The sequence below is a fragment of the Ammospiza nelsoni genome, chromosome 1 (assembly GCF_027579445.1).
Source record: "Ammospiza nelsoni isolate bAmmNel1 chromosome 1, bAmmNel1.pri, whole genome shotgun sequence".
Lineage (NCBI taxonomy): Eukaryota > Metazoa > Chordata > Aves > Passeriformes > Passerellidae > Ammospiza > Ammospiza nelsoni.
Window position 1 is genome coordinate 35695874 of NC_080633.1, and position 25320 is coordinate 35721193.

General features: G+C 40.2%; 1 protein-coding gene across 1 annotated transcript in view; it reads right to left on the reverse strand.

The window, feature by feature from the left end:
- SCRN1 (secernin 1) overlaps window positions 1–25320 on the reverse strand; it is a 37836-nt gene that overhangs the window by 7299 nt on the left and 5217 nt on the right. The window contains exons 2-4 of the mRNA XM_059488732.1: window positions 19295–19454; window positions 7681–7862; window positions 2375–2577 (exon numbers count right to left, since the gene is read on the reverse strand). Coding sequence (XP_059344715.1) covers window positions 2375–2577; window positions 7681–7862; window positions 19295–19453 — 544 coding nt within the window. The 5' untranslated portion in view covers window position 19454. The remainder of the gene's footprint in view (window positions 1–2374; window positions 2578–7680; window positions 7863–19294; window positions 19455–25320) is intronic.

Here is a 25320-nt window from a genome sequence, read left to right on the forward strand (position 1 = left end):
CAGCTGAGAAACAGTTTCACTGTAAGCTGCAAGATAGGTTGAAATTACAATTCTTTTACCTTAGATTTTAAAATGGCATGAAGTAAAAAGAATGTGTAAGTAGCCTCCAAAGAATACTGATTTATTTTTTTTTTAGTTCCTTTTATCAAACATACTGCAGTGCTTATAACCATATATCCACAGCATGGCAGTGGTTGCTGCAGATATTCCTCAGAGAGAATAAAGCAAATGTATTGGAAGCCAGAGAAAGAGATGATAAAGTAAAACTATAAACTAAAATAAACACAGATTCTGGAATTTGGCACAAATAATTTCTTAGACAAAAACAAAACCAGTAGTTGTGAAAGTTTTTAATACTGCCTTCCAAAAAAGTTAGCTTGCTTTTGCAATGCCCCTTGCATGCAATTTAAATAAGGGGTAACAACTTCAGGAAATTCTGTGCATCATTCTGTGAAGAAGTCCCTGACATCCAATTCTGACTTACACAGGGTCACTGACAGCTTATTCTGACTCACCCTTTCAAACAGCATACTTTTCTGGGAATTTTCTTGACTTGAGTGATGAGGATATTTGTATTCATGTCCAGCTAGGCAAGCCACTCTTTAAAGAGCTCCTTAAGTATTACATTTATAAACTCATGCAAAATAATATTTCATGGATTTGATCTACCATAAAAGAAATTATCATTCAAATTTTCCACTGAGACTCAGGAACATTAATAGAAAGGATTCAGAAGTATTTATTCTTAAATTATTTTCAGAGAGTTGCTTGATAAACACTCACTATAAGCTTTACAGTAATATCAGAACTCTGAGGATAGTCAGGAAAATATATGCCTTCACACTGGGGAATGACACATTTTCCCCATTTTAACAGCATTTGTGCATTCATTTGAAAGGTTAAGAGGCACACTTATGGTTGCAAAAAAAGACCCCTCTGAACAAAGTAAGAAATATAGAGTTCTTACATAGCCAGCAGGCTGAAGGAGGTGGAAACTACTTATCTGCAGCTCACAGGGACCTCCTGAAGAGCAATGTGCTGGTAGAAACCAGAACAGAGCTGCAGAATCATTTCAAAAAGCTGCAAGCAGCAGATGAAGGCAACAGTTTATTTGCTGGGAAGGAGGATGTGAAGGTTATGGACTGCTGATGCAGCTAAAACTGCTAAATAAAACCCACTGTTCCTCAAGTATCAGGCAGGCAGGTCAAGAGAAGAAGGCAGGCTGTCGCTGCATAATCCCAGGAACCTCAGGAGTCAGCTGCTTGCCAGAACTGGGGTTTCATCAGGACAGCATTTTCAGTCTTCTCTCCTCTGTGTTTGGTATCTGTTTGTGCCAGATAACCTTTAAGGGCACCTCTAGGTATCCCTAAAATGCAAGCTTTACTTGGGACAACACGACCTCTGTGAAGGAAACTGATTCCTGCTTGGTGGCAGGGACTGACAGCAGGCCATCACACAACACTGCACAGCCTGGTGATGTGTCTTTGCTCCTTCCCATATCTGCTATCTCCTACCTTTAATCATTTAGGGGGAAAGGAGGAGAGAATACTAAATGGATCTGTCACAGCTCAAGTCATGGATGACAAAAGTCCTCTTGAACACTCTGAATTTTCACTTCATTCAAACATAAATACATTTGTAAAAGCTCTACTCTTACAAAAATAAAAATCTCTTCAAGATTAAGATGAGAATAAATTAAATACAGGCCTTAAAAATCATGTTATATTAAGCAGCCTATATATGCTGGAAAAGTTTTAAATAAATTCATCCACTAAGCCAGTGAATTCTAGAAGTTAGTTTGGCAGCTCTGGCTTCACACATACAGAAAAAGAAACCATTTACAAGTTTAAAGAGCAGAAAATTATTGTTTTGCATCATTTAAAAAACAGGGATATGAATGGAGAATATCTATTTCAGTAAAGGAACCACCACCAGCAACCCATTCAATTTATCATCTGAAAAAAGCCCTTTTGTTTAAACTATCAATGGTTATCCTTTCCTCACAATATTTTAGATTTGTAAGTAATAATCTGGGCATTAACTCCATCAAAAATACCATCTGACCTGCTCCAAACAGAAAATAAATCTTGGAAAATACACCTATTGAATATAAAAATTATGATTATTACATAGTTTATGCATAAAGGCAACAATCTCCACCTTCGCAGAAAATGCTAAGTCACATCAGCAAATGCAAATCAACACATAAAAAAAAGTCAGAGTAGTGCAAATATAGAAAATTATAATTGGTGATTTAATCAAACACTTGCATTCATTAGTCACTTATTTAAACTCACTGACTTTAGGACCAGTTCTTCCAAGACAACTCTTTACAGCTATTTTTAATAGGATTTGCTGTGAGTTCTAAACTAACCTGTGATTTTTTCAGCTGCCCAATACTTTCCAGAAGTCTCCAGTATCCAGGCTTCATTCCTGTCCACAATCAGAAACGCACTTTGGAAAGTGTGGCATGAACTCCCATCTTCATAATAATTTCCACCTTGTCCATGCTCTTCCAACAGAGCAACTATTACATCCAATGCTTCTTTAGCTGTTGCCCCCCTTTCTAGGCCAAGTCTATAAGAAAAGGGTAAAATAGAGATTCAGAGAGGAATGATACAGTAAGATCTCCTTAAGTTTTTATTTTTAAACACCAGCACTCATCTGAGTTTAAAACACTGAAGTGTCTGGTATGCTTAATATAAGAGTTCTTGCTTTAATTACTTACTAAAGGATGAGCTATAGAATTACTTGTTTCTAGTCTTGATTTTCTACACTGGCTCTTTACTCTCAAGCCTATCATAGCTGGCTTTAAAATGTCCAATTACCAACCAATGATCTCAGCTGCACTGTAAACATGCAATGCTCTGTTTATCTCCTCCTCAGGCAGAATACATTTGAAGGACAATTTGCAAGTATTTTTTTTTAAGTAACAGCTGTACCAAGGTTACTTTTCTGTACAAGGGCGGGAGATGGTAAATAATTATTACCAGTTATTAAAAAGAGAAGGAGTACTCAATATTACAGCCTCTCCACAACCTCTCTTTCCCAATGCTCTGGTTGGCCATGGAAATCAGGTATTATCCTTCTACGCATATTACATGCTGCAAGACAAGCATTTGTGCACAGTCATACTTCAGAGCTCCTGCAGAGGCTTCCCCAAAAAACTGTTTGAATACCAGATATGGCTTTTGTCAGAAGAAAGAGCAACCACATGCCTGAAAGAACAGAGTTTTAAAAGGAAGTTGAAGCAAAGCAAGGGTATTTTACAGGAAAGCAAACTGAGGTGTGGTAATAAATTTTACAAAGCCATAGGGAATGACTGTATCCTGCCTTGAGTAAATGGCATTAAATAATCCCTTGATATAATTTACAGCCCTAACTGAATCAACAACAAAAGCAGGAATCAGAAGTTGAAATGAGAACTGCAAACAATTTCATTGGTTCCAAAATCCAATTACTGGTAATGAGGAAATGCAGTGTTTCAAACAACAGTGTATCCATGCCTCCATCCTTTGGGAGTTACCTGGTTCAGTCCAAAATTTCTCTCTGTTGTTTTGTCACCTTAATATTATCCTTTGTGTTTGTCTTTCTCTAACTGATCTATGGACAAAATAATTTTGACTGATGGACAGTTCCAAGAAAATCACTTTGTTAGACATAAGTACTATCTATGCTAGCTCTTTCCATTTCTCTTGAAATCACATGACAAGCAAACACTACTCTGTTTCTTTCCTAAAAACTACAGCAGACAAATCAGATCCTGATAATATGAAAACAGATTTGTTGATCTCAGTGCTTCTCTGCAGTGGCTCTGCATTGTTAAATACTTGGCTACCATTCGCCTTGTTTTAGGCTGAATTATTGAAAGCAGTGTTTTCATCTCTCTCAGCAGCATCTATTTCTCACTAACTCACAAAGAAGAGCCAAGAGCCAACTAGAATTTTAAGGCTTAAGTTAAAGTGACAGTTCCTTCCCCATCATTTTCTTACTTGCATTTATAGGGTCTTTCCCTCTCATATTTTCTTATTAGCTGAAACTTGTTTTGTACTACTGACTCCATTTTTAGTCCCTCTGCTTTTATGGTTTTCCTTAATTCTTTTCATCACTGGTGCAATTGCTTTTTCAGACCAATACAGCTATGCCAGTCTTTGCACATCCCAGAGACATAATTTAAAATGCAGTCCAAAAGCATGTCCTGTTTGTTCCCTAAGAGCAGTCCCTGCCACAGGAATGTGAATGGACTGAAAACTACCTTGGTGACCATACAGCCACTAGATTCAGTGATAATCTGCTCCCTTCTCCCCAGTTAATGACCAAAACCATTTTGATCTATCTACCATTTAGATCAAAACCTGCCAAGAGACACAACATCCCACTAAAACTTTATTGTCTCCCTGAAATGTTCCATCTGAGATGGTTACAGCCTAGCTTTTGTTGTCAAAACTGCAGCAGGGATTCAGGCTGAAGAAGCACCCTTTAGGTATTATTTTTTTTATAAATGGCTCCAATGTTACATTTATTTCCATTAAGTAAAGGTCTAGGCTTTGCTTTTGCTTGGCTGCTCCTATCTGTCAGTCACAAGGGACAGGAAAAAAATAAAATAAAAGGAAAAAAATCCATCCTACACAACAACCACACAACTCATTTCCACAAAATTAAATCTTGTCAATTATCTCAGCATCAGTGTCCTGGGCAACCACAGCATAATCCTCCCACTAACACACTTCAGAGTACCCTTCAAGGTGAGCTGGAAGAACAGTTAGAAGCAATTTAAATGCCAGATGAGAGCTTGAATTACTTGTTAATAAAATTGCAGTGATTTTGTACAATCCACTGCCTAAGTACCTCCAATATGCTGTCATATTGTCAAAACAATATTATCTTAAGCTTTTCAACTTCACCTATCAGTTGCATAATGCAGGCTTTCCAAATTAACTAACATTCTTGATGGCATTTTACTTTATTCAGCTTTGAGGTCTCTAAGGAAAGAAATTGGTAAACAAATTAATACCATTTTAAAGAGCATTCTTGACTCCCTGCCAAGATTGGCATCTCTGTGTGGCTCTGAAAAAATTATTTCACCTGTGATGAAGAGAACAAATAAATAATACAAACACATAGGGATTAAAATTAGGACAACAATGCAAAAATAAGGGTGTAATTTACTGGTTTCTCCATATTTATCTTTTGTATGATAATGCTGTCTTAACTTATCAGCAACACAGTACATGAACTGTTCAGAAGAACATGCTCCCCTAAGGGAACAGGTGCTTTATAGTTGCAACTGTGCATCAAAAAAAAAATAAATAAATAAAAAGAAACCAAAACAAAAATGCAGGCAGCTAGGAAGAATACCTGAAGAAAATCTTGAAAAGCTAACTAATGCAGCAATACTGGTATACCTTTCAAAAATCAGCTTTTGAATTAATCCCTAGGGGGAAAAAAAAAAGGTTCCTTAGGAATTTGTACTGGAGCATATTTTCTCTATGTCGTGACTAAGTCCATGTTCTCAATTTAGATTAACTGGGACGGGGACCAGCCTGCATGGAATAGGACCAGCTTCTAACCCTGAAGTCCATCACACAACTTTATCAGTTTGTTAAGAATCATTCAGGTGTTCTGACATGATGTGATTCTCTATCAAAGAGGCAGAGCCGGTGGCAGCTGCCTCACTGCAGCCTACAGAGATCAATTTTGTTCTCTGTTCTATGGGGTGACATGAAACAGACACACTTAATTCAACTGGCCAAGTCTTCACAATGAGAAAAAGAATCACTTAGGCTGGAACAAGCAGCAGATGGTAATACCACATCTCTGGTTCTCCTTGCCTGAAAGCACCCTCTCTCTGCACCCCAACTACAATTTCTTCTGCAGGTAAGAAGGAAGAGAGGGAGGGTAGCACCTACAGGAGATGATTACTTGTGTAGTTTGTGGCACTGCCTCTTTACTTTGGTATGTCCTGATTTGCTAGTGTGGGGAAATCTAGAGCTAGTTGGATATATGTTTTCCAACTCTAAATCTAGAGTTGGATAACATATATATTTGAATGTTAAACAGTCCTTTGAGAATGTAGTAACTGAATAAGAAGTTAGTAGAAATCAACATTTAAATCAATGGTTTGTTAAAGTTTCAAAAGGACTGTGGTAGGACGGAAGAAATAAAAGTAGAAAGTCATCTAAGTCCTTTTCTTCACAAAAGGTTGTGCTATACTTTCTGAAACAACCCCTCACATCTACTCAGCCTTCTTTGATGCAATTAAATTTACTAGTTCTGTCAAGTACAGCTTCTCCACAAATTCCTTCGGTATATACAAGGCTTAGAGAAAATACCAAAGAGAAAGTTAACCCAAATTCCCTCATGATTTTGTCATTGGTCAGATTTTATAGCTCTCTGATCACATTTCCAATTTCCACTGCATTCTCTTCGGTTGGCCCATATTCCTCCTGATTTATGGTAGCTGGAAGCAGACACCGTTTCTGCAGAGACATCTTAGAGAACACTTACAGTTACAGTTTCAGGTATTTATGCACCTAACAAGGAGTTCTTCTAACCCATGCTTCCCAGCTTGCTTGTGAGAATAACTTCTAAAGTTTTAACATCCTCTTAAAAGTCAAGGTATCTATTTCCTATCCTTCTATCTATGAAATATCTTAACTCATTGCAGGAGTAAAGTAGAACAGTTTGAGGGGGATTTTTCTTGACTACCAGTTATTACTGTGCATTTATCAACTCCTTGATATACAAGGGCTTTCTCCTTCAGGAACTGAGATTAAGCTGGTTTATCACGAATCTTTTTAAAAATATCAAGCATAGTCACAACATTTAACTTTTTCCAGTCAACTGAAACATCTCCCATTTTTCACGAGTCCTCAAGAAAAATGAGAATTCACCTGTAACTGCTTCAGTCAGCTCATTAAGTATCCCAAGGGAAAGTCCAGTAGGACTATTTTGTCTGAGACTGATTTACTTAAATATGCAGCTGTTGTCCTGCTCAGCCTTTGAATTGAGTCCATTTGCTTCATTTCTCTTTGTAATAAGTCTGCACGTTCTCTCTTCTTCCATTTTGAGCTTTCATCCCCCACCCAAGCCTCCTTTAAATTCTCTTCACCACAGGATCAGCATGCAGGCTGAGACTCAGAGTGCAGCACAAGGCTTTTGGGAGCCAGCTGTCAATGAACAGCCTCACAGGAGTCTGTGTGCCAGCATCTGAATAAGGGCAGTGCCTTGCATTGGAATGCATGGGCTGAAGGAAACCATAGGAGTTTGTTTATGCCCACAGTTGGCTATAAGCCCAGAATAAGCTTTTTAGGTCAGAGTAGGCTGTTGTAAAGTGGGGGAGAATAAAGGGCACACCAGAACTCTAATATTACAAATTAGTTAGCAGTTCCTTACTAACAATGTAATCATATCTCTTACCCTGTCAGAATAGCCACTGCTGGACTGCAGGGTAGGTAGACAAGGTAGATTGAGTGAACCCACAACAGACTGGCACATTCTTGGTAGCTAAATTCAGATTGCAAGTGTTTCAAATTTTCATTCAGCTGTATTTGGAGCCCCACCTAGCCTGCTTATATTGCTTTGAAGTCTCCTTACGCCAACACCACAAAGCTGCTACTGGTACCAGCATCACCTGAGGCTGAGGATGAAAGGCTGGGCACAGCTCAGCAGGACACCCACCTGACAAGATCCATGCCTAGCAAGGCTTCAGACTCAGAAGCTGGTTCTCTGGTCACAACAGCTTCGTTAGCTACACACACTCCGTGCTCGTTAGCTCCCATTTCTGCCCCCCACAGCCAGGAGGGCCTGCTGAGCACCACAGCGTGAGTCCTGGGCACCTGCTCAATCTCGATGTACGTGCACTGCAGAGACAGCAGGGAGACAGAAGGTTAAACAATCACTTCATCTGCTGCTGTGACTGAAACAAAACATGACTTCGATGTACAGAAAGGACGCACCTTGTTTAAAAGGTCCATGCTTTGTGAATGAACAAGGAAGTTGTTTAAACAACATTTAAGTGTCATGTTTGAAGCTTCACATCCTTATATTGCACAAGCCTGGGAAAGTACACGTGCTGATGCTTGCAGCTTCCAAGGGACAAGCAGGACCCAAAAGCTAGGATCAGTGAAAAGCAGCAGGAGACAGACTGTACTGTCACATTAATAAAGCACCAACCATACCTGTACACAGTAACAAAATCAAACATTCTACCCCCTCCCCTGTTGTCAGGGTACCAGTTGTGGGTTTCTCTGGGTCTGCATTGAAGGCACTTGAGTAGTTCATGTTTGAACTCAGGTGTTTATTATTTCTTACCAGTAAAAGAGTCTCACTGCTGTGAGTTCAGCAGCTTTTCATTAAAAGGCACAAAATGGCCAACAATCTCTTGTTCCAAGGTCTTTTAAGACTAAACTGATACCTAGATTATTTTCCCTTTTAACCCAATAACTGATCCCAAAGAGCTGCAATGGGAACTTTTCTGCCCAATAACAAAATGACGCCCAAACCCACGAAGAAGAAGGAAGAAGAAGCATGAAGAAGAAACCCAGGATGACACCCTGTGCCCTCCATCTTGCTTCCATCCAGAACATACTAAAAATCACAAAACCTAGATTTCTCACCAAGTGATACACCTACACTACTCTCTATAATCTATTTCACACTTTTGTGGGTTCTACTCTATCTTGAAGTCCAGGAAACTTTCTCCATGAATGAGGGTCAAAGTCAGTGCTGCCCTGGGGGTCAGGGTACCCCAGAGCAGACAGAGAAATATTCGCAGTGCCCTGGGTTTCCACACCTTCAGCACCATCTCCAGTGCTTTATCACATAAGAGTCACAATGGTTGCTGGGACAAAACACATTGAAGGCTTCCTCCTCCCCCTTGCTGCCTCCCCTGCAGCTGCCCCAGCACAGAGACAACTGGTAGCAAGAGGGGAAAAAAACAGGCCATGAAAAGATTTTGTGGTACAATAAGCCACTTTGATAAACAGTCACAGAAGTAAAACATGGGCACTGCTGCTGCGGAAACTGGTGGTTTTACTATTTTAAATGGTCTGCTTTAATTAGATGTCTGCAAATGTACTCTGACAAGTCAAAAACACAAAGGAAGGCTGCAGAGAAGTCATAGTAACTGGAAGGAAGAAAGAAATCATGTTGCCTTTCCAATACATTTATTCGCCTTCAAAACAAGCACTGTTTTCCCAAACAGCATGGATGAGAGCACAATCCGTGATTGGTTTGTGCAAAGCAGAGAAATATTTTATATTTTTCTTTATATTTTACTGTTGAATTCACATCAAGTTTTTCATGGATCAAACTCTGCAGAATTTGCTTTTGGGAAGCCTAAAATTGTCTGTATTTATAAGGCATCTCTTAAGGTCCAGCATTCCTATTGTAACACCTTTCTTACAGGAAGTAATTTGGAGGAATATCTGATCAGGTATATCAGAGTAAACAGGATCATCAAAATGGACTTGTGGACTAAAAGTTATTTGCCTTGCTTGCCTGGCTGTGTTGATATTAAAATCTAAAGCCAAGGAAATCAGTCCAAAATATCACAGCTTTAAGAAGCTTTGTTTTTTTCCTAGCTTTTCTTTCTGCCTTTAAGAATTATACAGCATGATCATCTTCAGCGTCCAATCTTGAGAAATTATTTTCACAGTAATAGTTCCTCTAGCATGCAATTAAAATGTGTAATAGACTATCTTTGTCAGAAATGGGATTTTCAGAGTCCTTCACTTTGACCATGCAAGAGGGATACAGGAAATGAGCTTACCACCTTGATGAGGTAATGTGTGTAAATAGGTCAAAACTGAACAAAATAAAAAACAAAACATCACAAAGCAGAGGGGCAGTGAACTCTTTCAGCCTAAGGACAGGCTTAGGCAAGCAGATCCTGTCAGGGACAAATACCTGCTGTATTTGTAGCAGAACACCCCTAATATTTAACAGGCTGTTTGACCAAATTTGCTTATACAGTAATACACTGTGATTTTGTAGAGGCAAATTCCTCTTCTATCAAGGTGCCACAACATTGGGCACTGGCCAGGAGCTAAGACCTGTAAAATAAAAACTCTTATTATACAGTTCACTCTTAGCTTCATTGTGTAACCAAGCCATGCCATAACTGACATTTCTCATCAAAAGTCCCCCCTCTCCTTTTGAGCTGTCAGCAAACAAATCTCATTTTTGACATTCTGCACAGTTTCATTTCAGAGCTTCAGGTCAGTGCTATTTGGATAAGCACCCGAAGCATGTGTGTGAGCAGGGAATAACTGTATTTGCTGCATGTGCAAAGGGGAGTGGAGCAGCAGGGGAGGATTACATGTGAAGACAACACCAGAGCAGCTCTCAGGCCCCAGGTCAGGGGGTCAGGCACCCCTACATGTCACAGGTGCTCAGCTGCCTGTGGCCATCCTGCAGAGCCACCCATGAACCTTCTCAGTCCTACAGCAGAAAGCAAAAGCCTAGACACAGTGTGGAGGAGACTCCAGTACTCCATACACCCACACTTGCAAAGCATTTTCTGGCTGAATAGCCCCATTATACAAGCTTGCTTACACTGAGTCTTTGATTTTTTAGAAGGAAAAATGATAACACTCTGAAAAGTGATAGTTAAGCTAAAAAAAATGCTGAATGCCTTTGCTCTGCAAAACATACTTGCAAGGCTATCCTTGCTACCAATCACTTATTACTTGGTGTCTCATTCCAAAAGCAAGCATTCCCAAAGCTGCTATTCATTGCAAAGATCTTATTGTCAATGGTAGCAGTTGAGAAAAGGGAAGGAGGAAATTGTTCCTGCTTGAGGAATCCAGAGCATTCTGAAAAAAAAATGTGGGTTTGTTTTGGAACTGTGTAATCAGAGACCAGAAAACATCCATAGGCATCATTACACATCTCAAAATACAGCTGTCACCTTCCATAGTGCTTCTTTATGTCCCCCAGCCCCAAAAAAAAGTGAACATGGAGCATATTTTCATGCTATATTCAGTTTCCATACTCAGGTACATAGACAATATTCAAGCCTTGCCATATTTACATAAATTGTCTCAGAAGACCTAAATAACAGAAAAACTATTTCAATCTGACAGTTGCCGACAGGTCTTGTAAAACTACTATTGACTTGATTCTTATTCCTTTGTCATGGTTATTGGCACTGCTGAATAAGTCTTGATGACATTTTACCTTCCCACTATAATTATTTACTCCAGTAAGCATAAAAGTAGGCACTCAATGGGATTTATGTATTAAGGCAGGAGATTGGTTCATATTTAAAATAACAGGTATGAGCTTCTCAAAAATGTAGGGTCCAGAGGTGACAGTAGATTAATTTTAAACATAAAGCTTCACAATTTCACCCCCCCAAAAAATAACATCAGAAAACCCTTTCCTAAGAAACAAGAGGAACTGGGCTCTCCACTTTTACCCAAGACACATAAGTTGTAAAGGTAGGTCAACCAGAGCCAGACACTGGATTTGCAACACAGCAAACCATTGCTGCTTCTTGTTCCACAGAAACCAGGACAGCCCTTCAACAGCTAAAACACAAAAGGAAATAGTGGGTGAAAGACAACACCATCCACCAAAAATCCCTCACTGGCCACTAGATTTCTAGAAATAGGAGCTTGGATAATGACAGGATTTTAAAAACAGGCAAAAATTCCAAAATCCCTGTCCCCCCTCCTGCACCCCACAGACTTGGCAAATCCCTCCAGCACAACAGCAGAGCAGCCTGTTCCACTGAGCACTGGGCCAAACCAGGCAATGGTTTGTTTTATTATGATAAATAAAACAGACATCAGGTACTGCTAGGATTCTGCTTGCCACTAACCCTGCCTTCAAATTCCTGAGATGTCCAGCTTCAGCTGGACTAACCATTTTCTTAGAGTATGCATACTAAAACCAGGAGAATACTGACAAATTTGGTGGCAAAGGCTGAGAGTGAGTGGCGGGGGGCTCCATTGATTTTCTAGAATTCAAGCCCTGAAAGTGGCATGACTGGCATCTTGCCCTGTGACAGAAAATTCCCATTAGAAAATAAAAAACTGAAGAAGAGAGACCTCACACACAAGAGATGCAGCCAACGACTTTAAAGAGAATTGAACAGGCTGGGAACTAATGATACTTCTTTTATTTCACTTACAGTATCAAGAAGAAAATCTTATCAAGGGAGTTCTAAGAATAGCACAAGGCACAAATGTATCTGCCAGCCTAGCTGGGGCATGCAGATAAGTTGGAGGTATTCCAAACCCAGACAGGACAGTCATAAGCACAAGAGATTTCTTCTTTCATTAATGAAAAGAAACTATTGTGCAGTTTCTACTGTACCAAGGCTGCAGAAGCCCAATTCCTAGCACTGTCAGTCAGGTCATTATGAAATATCAATGAAATCACATAGGCTCCAGCCCTGGATAACAAAGGCAATAGTCAGGGAATGCTTTAGAAAGAAATGATCTTTGAAAGGGGGCATTAAGATTCCAGATACAAAAGAGATCCTAGGCCAACCCCCTTCCCTGCCATCAGATTCTGGCTGGAATTTGGCATTAACCCTTTGCTTCACTGCTTCAAGCACTGCCACACCATAGCACATATCTGAAAAAAGGCAAAATGTCTGTGTGATTGCAGCGACTCAGTAAGTTGCACTTTTAACCCCTGCATTTTTAACTGCATTTTTAACCCCTTCTAAGGAGGGGTGCAAAGAACGTGCTGAGGCAGCCTCACAGCCTGAGCCTCCCTGGCCATCAGGGCATTGACACTGACAGCCTGGCTGGAAATGTGCAGACAGGAGATCCCACAGCTGACATGGGCTGCCTGGGCTTTCCCTCCATGGGGAAGTGGCAATCTGCAAAACTAGAATGGAGTTGTTCAAGGAAGCCCCTCAGACTGTCTAGTGCAGATGTGCCTAGCAATGAGCTTTACAGAGAATTCTTCTGCTGCTTATTGACAGAAACAAATTTAGTAGAGCTCAAAGAAGCGGGAATAACCTCTCCTGGGAAAGAGGAACATGCAGGCAGTAGTGCACAAGACAAAAGAGGTGGTTAGCCAATGCTGTTACCACTGCTTGCTCACACAGAAAGCAGAACCAAGTTTAGAGTGGAAGACACCTGGATGATGATTTTACCACATCCATTAAACATGGCCATGACATCTCCTGCAGCAGCAGGACTTGTGCCACAGTGCAGGGGACAGCCACACACCAGGGTCCATCCAGCCTGGGCACCTCTCACATAGTCAGCCCAACTCTAGAGCTCACAGGGTCACACCAGCACAGTGAGCAGAAGTGTCTGCAGCAGCAGGATGAAACCTCAGGTAGCCAGCTCTCAGGAACACACACTGAGGATACTCACATTGTAGCCAGATATAAAAGCATTTACTAAGTGTACAAATAGAGAAAAAAGCCATTTTCTGCCACAGTGAAGTATCTCTTTCTTTTCACATTAAGAACAGTTTTTTTCTCTTTTTATGAAGACCCTAGTGCACTTTACATATGTTTTCTGTTTGCATATTATTCCCAACTGTTTGTATTCATTGCAACCAATAACTATGAAATTTGAATCTTATCTCTAGCAGTGTATAAGGATGATAAGATTTTATTTCAGGAAAAAAAAAATTATAGAAGCTAGAAAAAGCTAAACAGTTCCCCTGGCCAAAAGCAGAACAATCTGCACCCTCTGACTGACTCTAACCTGCTCTATCAAGCCACCAATAAGCCACTGTATGGAAAAGAGCTCCACAAAGCAAAATTTAAATGTCTTTAAAGAAATCAAATACCACAAAGTTCAGCAAGGCACCTAAGGCTGAGAACACTCTCTGGAGACACTATATGTCAGAGTAGGTTTAGCAGTCAAGAATGCACCTCTTGTTTTTCAAGACACAAATTTAGCAGTCTCCCGGAGGATAAGGAAAAGTAAAATTGAAATGTGGATGAAGCCTATTAATTTAATGCTTTAAAACAGTAAGGAATACATTTCAAAGAAGCCACAAAGAGCCCATGACAGAGACATCCTTGGAATTCTTGGATATCCTAGGCATTTGAAATACTTGCTCACTCATATGTTTTGACACAATTAAATGGTTTGGGTCAAGATGGAAGAGTTGACAGATTTTTGCCCCACACAATTCTAATACTCTCCCCTCCTCTTCTGTCTGCAACAATTAAAAAGGAGAATTAAAACAATTAAGAACAAAAAAGAATAGTTCAAGCTAACCAGCTTTGCTCCGGTAGCAGAAGAGAACAAACAAGCAGCACCCCCACAGTAAAAACAGGCTTTGAGAGGGCAGAAACATCCAAAAGATTTTGGCTTCCAGCTCTGAGCTGCTGCTGGGGTGAGCACTGTGCTACAAAGCAAAGTCCGACACATCAGTGTCAAGGCCAGTGGCCTGCAATGGAGCAGAAGAGAGAAAACACTCACATTAGCCAAGAAAATGGATCTGAAGGCAGGAACCAATTTCTTTTCTTAGCTGCTGTCTGCCTGTGGGGTGCCTCTCCTTTACCTCTGTGTGAAGTCTCAGGGAGAGCTCCAGCAGGGTGGCCTGGACAAAGCCTCCAGTCTGTGTGTGCAGGAGCTCTGCTGCCCACCAGCAGCTGTCTCAGTGGAGAGGCAGGAATGCAGCTTCCTAAACCCCCTCTGGACTGCAAATCTGCAGGCTAGAACCTCATTTGTTTACACAGAGTAAGCAAAATGCTCCATCACAGGCACAAACACTGCTGTGCCTCATCGAGGTTTCCTGCCAGGCACCACTCTCCCATGGAGGGGTCACTGGGGGTGCCCAGGTTTGCACCCACACCTGCAACAATGTGAGTTAGCACTGCCAGTCTCACCTGGAGGCTCCCCAAAGAGCAAATTCTCAGTAGATCCTGCTGCTGATTGACTTATGTTACCAGATTCTGAACACCTTGCCCATGACACAACGCAGGAAACCCAAATAACTGGCAACAAGGGGAACCAAAGATCCCAGAACTGAACTGCAGCACTGGTGTGATGCCTGGTGATGATGTAACAAACACCAGGATTAAGATCACCAGGTGATACAAAGCCAACTTTAATGCAGTCAAAGTCTGCTTTCCAAGCTTTACACTGTCTTGTGACACCAGGCAGGGACCCATCAGTTTCCTTTAGGTGAGTTTTTATGTCTGCAGTCCTCAAGACCAACATAGAGAAAAAATCTTACTGCTCCTCTGAAAACTCAGAGCAAGGGGAGGTAGAATGATATCCATTAAAAAAAAAATACAAAAAAACCAACAGAGCAAAACAAAAGAATAACTAAGGCATAACTATGTCACGATGTTTTAGAGAACAAGAAAATTCCTCCTACCCCACAGAGGGCTGGCTTTTAGCCCAGATCTGTGTTTAATACCAACATAGTAGAAAAATTTGGAATGTTCCACACTTTTATAGACTTCTTTGCTAGTCTACCCTTTCTACTTTCCCCTTTCCATTCCTCTATAAGAAGTGCATGCTGTTAAGGTGAAAGAGCTTTTACAGCTCTGTAGTGAAACAAGAAACCAAGACTATTTTGAAATCATGAATATAAGGTCAAATTAGAGGAAAGGAAGATGGATCTAAAAGGAAAAAAATCCACATGGGAAATTCATCCACAAAAAGTCATTTTGCCAAGACTTCTTCAGCAGAAGGAAAACCACAGCAGGTTACTAGAGAATAAAAGAAATCTAGTAAGTAAAATCTACCTTGAAAATAAGTAAGACCAAGGGACTTGCATCTTAATTCTCACTAATGTTACAAATTCTTAAAATCCTCATCTGGGGAAAAAAATAACACACTTTTAGTAGAGGAATTCCAAAATGGACCTTATTTATGCTTAGGGGAGCAACGCTTCACCTGCTCACACAAATTCAGTAGGCTGAGCACTACAAGAAGGAAGAGGGCTGATCAGCATCTGCCCCTGCAAAATTGCAATGCAGGGGAAGAACAAACCTTTGAGAAAGTTGTCACACACATATACAGAAGGGACCTTTAATGAAAAGCCCCATTGTTCAGGGTCTTGGGAACCTGCTGACGTGGAGGGAAGGAATTATGTTGATGAGCTAGCTGCAGGGTTACTTGTCTGGTAGATTGAGGCACAAAGATCAGGCTGAAAATGACTTGCAGTATTCACTGAGTCCCCCTGAGACCCTGCCACAAAGTGACTGAGAGCTGTACAGCACAGCCCTCCCAATTCCTTTATGGCAGCAATCTCACTGAATTACTGTGAGCCACTTTTGGTTACACAGTGCATTTTCACAGATGCAAACACAGGAGCAGCACAGAACAGAAATAGGAAATAAACAGGATACAAACTCCCTGACAGAGTTCTGTAGAACAATCCATGCTATTTCCACCTCTTAACAGAAATTCAGAACATGAGTGGCAGCCAACCAGGTAATCACAATTTGATACACACTGAACCACATTGTGTGCAAAAAACAGAACATAATGAAAACCAAGTCCACTATCATTGCCCATTGACGGTAAAGAAACTAAAGCAAGTATACAATATGGAATGGAGAGAAAAGCAGCTCATTTGGGAAAAAGAAACCCAAAACACTAGGATGGATGAAATGAAAAATCTAGTCAGAGGCACAAAGGATTACTGGCTTAGAAAAACTGTAGTGTGAAATGATCAGCCACATTTAAATGTATGATATTTGTAAATATCATACATTTAATTTCTCAGGGCTGTTTAGTTTTACAAAGTGCAAAGGAAGGAAAGCTGTAGTAAAAAAGAAAACCTGCTCCAACAGTAATTGGAGTGTTGGTAGCTTTCACGGGTTTCAAAGAACAAAGTATTAACCCTGAGCATGTCAAAGCTACATATGGAAGCTTTGACACTCCTCTCCACTCCCCCACCAGTTAATTACCTCTGACAAGTTTGTTCAGAGGTGGAGAGTGTTGCATGCCTGGTATTAACAAGGGAAGCAGCTGGACCCAAGCCTTTCCTTGAAGCTTTTCTTGTCTCTGAGGTAGCACTCACTACCAACACACAACGACTGTGAAAACCTCCCAGACAGCTACCTTGGACCTAACAAAACAAGTAAAATCAGCTCTGTGGTTTAACCAGCTTACTCCACTTGAAATATGCGTGAGTAAAAAAAAAATAAAAGCACATTAACAATACTTAGTGCTGAGTGTGATGAAGAGGCAGTGATAAGCAATTACTTGCACTGCTCTCAGAGAAAATGATGATGTTTTTATCCTGTGCTAGGAGGAAACAGGAAGAATTTGGAAACAGGCAAACATCTGGAGCTTGTATGTTGCTGCACACAATTTTACTTGAAAAACCTCAGGATAGCTAATGAAGAATTTCGTTGTAGTTTAGACTAGCAGAAGCCAAAGTAGTCATTAATTAGGATTTAAGCTCCTACTTTAGAAAAAAAAAGTGGCCCCCTCCAGTCTGTCATCTAAAAGTGCATCTTCACCACACTGCAACAAACTTTATCTTAATTTTTTTTTTTTTTTTAATTCAGCATTTAAGGAGAATGCTTGCAGATCCTTGTTGGCAGATTAAATCTACAAACTGTGCTGTGCTATGAAAAGGAATTATGCTTCCTGCTCCTAAAAGGTCTGGCAAAAGAGCTGAGTTAATGACTGAATTCTAAAAAAAAAGGCACTAAACCAATTAATCATGGTGTAAAAGAGAAATCATAATAGATTATATATGCCTTAATTATATGCCAATTATAAAATTATAGATTATTATATATGGCTTAATTATATGCTTCAGCAAATTATGACAATCTCATGAAAGAATAAGATGTGGGGCAAAGAGACTAAAAGAATCAAGAACTCTTACAGTAAGTTCTTACAAATTATTCTCCATTAAGGGTACAAAATAGAGAAGCTTTCCAAAGTTGTTCTTCCCCAATAACAGAACTTTTTTTTTCCATTTCCTGTTCTATGCAGAGGTGCTTTAAAACAAACTGCTCTGAAGCTTTCTTCTTGTCTTACTGTCACACTTGTGTTACATGTGCCAGCACATGTCTACAAGGTACTACAGCACTCAACTGTGCATAGTGCTACTGGGGGAGGGGATTTATTTATATCCAAAATTAAACCATTTAATAATGCATAAGTTGTACTAGATGCTGGCAGCAAAAAGAATTAAGGGAACATTAACAGAAAGAAGAGCACCAAAGCCTGTGAAACCTGGAAGTCATCCCATTTGAAAAGCAGCATTAAAAGTGGCACTGGCCTTCAGATCTCTTCTGGGTAAGTGCCACTAGATCCACACAGAATGTGTTTGGATGAGAGGCATCAGCCTGGTGCAGAACACCTCCTGTCCTCAGCCTTCTGCAGAGCCACAGGGCCAGGAGGAAGCAGAATGCAGGGAGCCTCACAGACTCTGCTTTCCCAGCTGCCAGGCTGAGCAAGAACCTGGGACCCTAAAAGCTGCTGGCAGTGCCACATCAGGCTCTGTCTCCTCTGATAAAATGACTGCTTGCACAGATCCTTGTCTTTCCTTCTGATGCCTCACTCTCTTCATTCCACCTTCACTTTACACTTTCCCCTCTTCCTATCTTCTGGTTCATTTGTCCCTTTGCTTCACTCTTCCACATCTGCTTATCCTTTCATTTCTCCTGTCATTAGAACAAGGCTGCAGTGACAGACTACAATTACAACAACCTCCAGCAGGGTCCCTGTCAACCTGCAGCCACGGCATCAGTGTCCAGCTTCAGGACTCCACATCCAGCCTGGGTTCAAGAAAAGCCACAGCACTAAAAATTGGCCATGATGCAGGTGCAGAACATGCCAACAGAGCCCATGGCATGTACAAGAGTTAAGTCTGGCTTACAAACTTGAGCACTCGCATTCTCCTCCTCTCACATTCCCTTATTAGAATACAAGTTCCTCAAGTCCCAGATTTCTGGCTAAGTTTCTGAAAAACAGATTTCCTGTTTTTCAACCTGTGTAGCATAGCCAGGCCCCATTACTGCCAAATAACAACCATGAATGAGAGTAATTCATTTGGCACACGACAAACTCCAAAAACTAGCTTCTAGTTCCAGTTAGCCAGGAGATTTTTCCCTTAGAAGTAAATCAATTGACCACATGGTGCAGGAATCTGAGATGTGAGCAGTTTTGCCTGTCTGCCAGAAAAAGTAGAGGTCATTTCTCCCCAGTTAAAAAAGTTACATTGTAAGTTTCATTTTCAAACTTGTAAAAAAATCTTTTCTTTTTCTACTCGGGAGATTTGAGTGAAGCAAGTAAGGACTCCACAATCTGATGGGAAAACAAGACAGTATTCATTTCTTCCAGCAACAGTGATTTCTCCCAGTTTGAATGCCACAATTCACCCTTACCTCCACTTTGCTTCCTGGCTCATGCTCTGCAGCAGCAAAGTACACCACCTCCTGTACTTCATCTCTGGGCCGTGCAGAGTTCTTCCCAAACACCACCAGCCCATCCTTGGAACAGGGGGGCAAGGCTACAAAACAGTAGCTTGGAGGAGCTGCAGCCATCCTAGGAAGGAAAGAAAGCATCAACAAACAAAACTAGTGGGGTTTTTTATTCATAACTGCATAGATTAGAGAGTCATTCAGCCTACTGGTACCAGCTGTAGCTAAGAGGGAATGCACTCCCTCTGTCAGTCGATTGTCCAGTGATGAGTGAAGAACGGGTCAGCTCAAAGGAAGCCTATCTGAATTTAATTTTAAAAATATAATAATTTGCATCATTTTTTCACCCAAGCTTTGTGAAGGCATAAATGGAGAAAAGGCAAGAGAACTGTGCCTTGATGAGCCTGCTTAGTCCCCACTGAAAGAAGATACTCTGCACTGGAGCTCCTTGGGAACGTATGACCTAGATGTATTCTGCTGACTCAGGCAAGTGCAGAGACACAGAATAACTTTAAATAATTTACTCCCTCTGCTCCCATGCACTTCAATATTTTTAAAAAGGAAAGATAAAACATGTTTGAGGGATTCCTGAAAGAGGACAATAGTATAACTGGAAACAGAAGAAAGATACAGCACAATTACATCCAAAACTGTCAGTCAATTTATCTACTCAGATGGGAGAGAGACTGAAGCACTAATTGCACTTTATTTTCTTTGTGGTTTGTCTGCATTGCTGCTCTTACCTGAAGTCAATTGATTGCTGTTTATTTGTTTAGGTAGACTAATGTGACATGTTCATAGGATAATTTTAAGTGTTTGCAATAACAATATATTAAGAAAAATATAAACTGTTTCAGGACTATTACACTACTGTAGCTGGTCTTGTGTACATTGCCATATGTGACATTTTTTTCCACCATTTAGAAAAATTTCTGGTACATATGGCTACAAAACAAAACTGTGGGGTGTTTATCACTTGTTTAAAAAGCACTTAACACAGATGTCTAAATTTTCTTCATAATTCTTATCACAGCAATAGAAACTCAGTAATATACAAATATACCCAAACAAACAAACATGTTTCTCTTAATCTTCTACAATATCATGAAGAAGTAAAATACTTGCACACATTTGCTCTCCTTAGAAACAATCAGCACTTGAGTTTCCCCTCCAAATTCATCTGCAAGACAATGCTGGGCATGGGGAAGTGTGCAAAGCTGTTTTTTTACCATTAGCTTGCATATGCTTCAAACCATTCAAATTTTGCTTTTTCTTTTTTTTTTTTTTTAAGCTGCCATTTGAGTACATCTCTCAGAACAGCAGATAATAAAATAGAGGAAGAATTCCTTTTCTATAGAGACTGTAATCCATAAAATGGTAATTGTTTGCCTGTGGGCTATGAACAGATCACACAGATGCTCAACCTTGCAAAAAAAGGTCAAGTGGTTCCATGTTAGAAGTGCCCTCTACCAACACAACGTGAGGCAATGAATTGTCCAGGGAACTCACACAACCTTTCCATTTAGGTAAAATTATATTCATCCACTTGAGCTGAAAATGCATTAGGAAACAAACAAATCCCTTTTCATAAGCAGAGTTTTGACCAGTGGGAAAGGACAAGCTACTCTGAGCTGGAATTACTTCAGCTCATAAAGCACATCTGTCAGAGGACCCTGGGCTGCAGATCTGCCTGTTGTGCCTCTAATCTGGGACACTGCTGGCTCTACAGGAGTGTCTTGCACACAGAACACATAAAAAGTCCCACTCCAGTTGCCATGCATTGCGTGCAAGTCCTCAGAGCACCTGCGGTGTAACTGGAACCAGGAGTGTTTGTGGAGTGTTTGCCCAACCTTCAGCACTAATGAAACCATTCAGTACTTTGTTATTAATTACTCCAAGTATGAGTATTGCTGTGCTGGTGATGTCAATGAAACTGCTTTCCAGAACTCTCGGAGTTTCCACCTGCCTTCAGGTAACTCATCTTTTAGAGCACCAAATCTGTCCTCTGATACATTGCCAAATGAGCCAAAATCTCTAACAACTTGCAGATTTAGTGAGGATCTCACTACTCAAAAGTATTTCCTTTATTCCAAACACTAGCTAAGCAGATTTATTCGAAATACATGACACAGCTGAAAAACATTAAGCATCCAAGAGCCTAGCAAGAAAGGTTAAAATTATATACAATACTAATTTTTATTAAATTAATACCTAAACCTATTGGCAGATAAGCTTAAGAAGAGGGGAAATATTTCAGCATTCTGTTACTAAACAAATACAAAGGTATGCAGGGCAGACATTTACATACCTACACTCTGAGTAGATAGGGAAAAGAATTAAAAGCTTGTAGGTATCGAATGCCCTTAAAATTCTGAAACCTCCCTGAAAGAAATAGTCTCAACTATGTGAGAGATTTTATTTTGTATGTGTGAGATTTTATTTTTTCCCCCCTTAAATATACCAACAGTTACTGAACCTAAAACAAATTGCCATTTTGGTAATGTTTTATAAGTATGAAAGTATGCAAGTATGAGTAAGTGTGGGATTTTTTTTTTCCTTAAATACACCAACAGTTACTGAACCAAAAACAAACTTGCCATTTTGGTAATGCTTCTTAAGCATGAAAGTATGAGTAAGCTCCTCTATAACTAGAGTTCCCTTCAACACACAGTGTATTTCATAAGCATGAGCAAGCTGCCCAGCAAGTAGAGGTCACTTCAACACAGTGTATTTCACACAGGCAAGTATGTAACAGTCAAACACTATGTCAAATGCTTTAACCTTATCCTGAAAACACGACTGTCAGTGGAGGAGTTTGCACTGGGATCCCAGATTACATTTCAGAGAAGGAAGCCATCCAGCAGTTACTGCAGTTCAAATCTACTCAGTTTGCTAGGCAGCACTTTTTCCCTGAACCTCATTCAGTTCATTTTGAATATGACAAGGATGGCCATTTCTCAGACATACCCACAACCTCTACTTGTTCAGAACTCTACTGTACTTTATTTTCCTCCATCACATAGCTCAAACAGTCTGTTAGCAGCCACCTATCTAAGCAGGACATTTCTACTTGCCTGCTTCATGTTCTTCTTTTCTTTAATCAGCTTCAGGTTGTCCTCATGCTCATTTTCACATATTTGCCACCTCTTTGCTCTCTTACACAGCTCAATACTGGACAAACATCTTTCACCCACAGGAGGAAAAGAACACTCCTTCATGGTACCTCTGATAAATCAGCCTGACTTTTGAAATCACCTAGTGTTATAATTCCTACACTTTTTTTCACAGAGAGTTTGCTCCTCCAGTGAAAAGTAATCCTGAAAACCTCAGAAAACAGAGGGAATGACTGCAAATAGATCTCAAAGAACAGCTTGCTGCCCATGCACACAGTTCTTCACCACAGAGCATGTGAAGCACAGTGGCCTGATTTTCTCAGCAGACCATACCTCAGACCTACATTCTGCTGTAGGCAGAGGTAAACCTACACATTTGTCTCAATTGCAAACCATCACACTCATAGACGGGCAAATTCAGAGAAATGAGGACTGTACAGACCATTGTAGCTACATCCAGCACCACTCTGCTATGGGAGCCCTGGAAATGGCCAAAGAGCTGCACATCATGCTGTGCCACAATGGAATAACTGCTGCACTTGCAGGGAGTTAACAGGCACCATGCTTGGCTGGCCTCGAATCACTGCAGGCACAAAGGTTGAAAAAAGAGTTCTGAGCAGCAGCCACAAGCTAATACACTCCACTTGCCATCTTTTTATTTGACAAAAACACACTGCAGCAGGGATGCGATATTCCACCTGGTCTTTTCTTTCCAGTCTCCTGCGTTCTGACACTACAAAGAAGACTTCCTTAACAAGTTCCTTTATTAAGATCTTTTCTCATTGTGATAAGTCCCATTTAACACCTGACAAGCCAAATTAATTGTATGAATATATCACCACTGCTGTCAGTGGTAAAACAGACAGTACTGAGTATTTTAAAGCAGAAAGAAAGGAGTAACAACCATTGGGCAATCACAGAATCAAAACAGTTGGAAAATACCCCCATGATCATCGAGTCCATCCTCTGAGCAAACCATCACAGCACTAGGTGCCATATCCAAGGGTTTCTCAAACACCCCCAGGGATGGTGACTCCATCACCTCCCTGGGATGGAGGTGCTTCACATACTTAACAAGTGAAGAAATTCCTCCTGATGTCCAACCCGAGCCTCCCCTGGTGCAGACCATGTGCTCTTCCCCTGTCACTGACTTCCCCTGTCACTGGCTGATCCCCAGGCAGCTCCAGCCTCCTTTCAGGCAGCTGTAGGGAGCAATAAGGCCTCCCCTGAGCCTCCTTTTCTCCAGGCTGAACACCCACAGCTCCCTCGGCTGCCCCTCGTAGGGATCACTCTTCACAGCTTCATTGCTCTTCTCTGAACAAATGTCTGGCTCCAAATATCACAAAGGGAAACAACAGGTACAACAATTATCAGGGCTTTATAAACATGTCTGAACATTGCTATGCTCCTGAAATAGGGTGAACAGGGGTGTGTTATTGCCTAGCATCACCTCAAGAAAAACTAAACCCACAAATCTGGATAAACATAAAGCACCAACTTTCAGGTTAAAAATATCAAAACCTGAAACATTTTACATGAGGATCTTACAGATGCTGACACATATTTTAAAACCTCATAAATTCCAATTAGAACAACTTGTGCTATTATAAATAAAATCTCTGTCTAGTAAAAAAAAATCTCTAGTAAATACCTATCCACAATCAGAAATTTAAAGTGCTCAACACAGAATAAAATCACTATTAAATCTGTGCATAGAAGTTGTGACAATCTAATGGAAACTTCATTTAGAGGTCATTTTTCACTTACAAAGAAATGAACAGACAAATAATGCTGGAAGAGAGATTAACATACAGAACAGAGATTGCAGTAACCCATCCTCCACCTCATGAACATGAGTGTCAGAGGCTGAAGCCACGCTCTTAAGAAAATAGAGACAGGCATAAATAATTCAGTGTGCTTTGGAGCCTTCCTTCCCCCAGCCCCAGAAACCTGAAATAGCTATGCATCCACAACAAAGCACTCTCAGCTTAGCATGACAGAGTCCAAACTAAAGAAAGGAAGATTTTCATAGTAACGCATTTTAGATTCCTTGGGGGTTTATTCTGTTATTTTTTCAGAATAACACTGTGTACTTCTCTGAAAGCTGTAATTTGGTACTGCAATAATCTTTTATAAAGTGCAAGAATCTGACTGCTACAATAAAATTACTTCTCAGAAAAATAACTTTATCTTCCCACATCAAATAGATGTTGATTTTTAAAGTCAACTTATTTTCCTGGTTTGCCAAAATAACCTGAAGACATTCAGCACAAAGTAATTAATAGTTTTACAAAGCTACAAATTATGTGAAAACTGGCTCACCAACAACAGCTTTCAGTTGCTCTTTTTAAGAAAAAAAATACCAAAAATAAACATTTTTTAATGAACTATTGTGATCTTGAAGCACTTATAACAAGTTAGTGTTCAAGTAATGCCAAAACTTATGAAAGTACAACTGAATTTGCTCTTTTCTCTGTCTTCTCTGTCAATTGAAAAACAAAACAATAGGTTTACAATGAAAGTGCAGCACTCAGTAGGAAGCAGTGGGTGTTAAAAAGGATTGGTGAGAAAAAAGGATTGTGAGAAAAAGAGGGTGAAAGTAAGGGTCTGTCTTGAAATTTAACTGACGTTTACTGAACTAAACCAATATTTGCTCTTCAGACTCCTCTTTTAATTGCTGTTCACTTAATGCCCTGCAACTTTTTCTCAGGGAAAGCTAGAGATGCTGCTAACATCACACACCCTTTGGGTTTAATAGAAGTTTCCAAAATGTTAATTAGTAGTTATTGTTGATCTCAGTTAAGATTTACACCAGATGACAAAGATCTGGAGATCTGAAGGAACTATTCCTGCATAGAGCAAGTCCTTTCCAGCAAG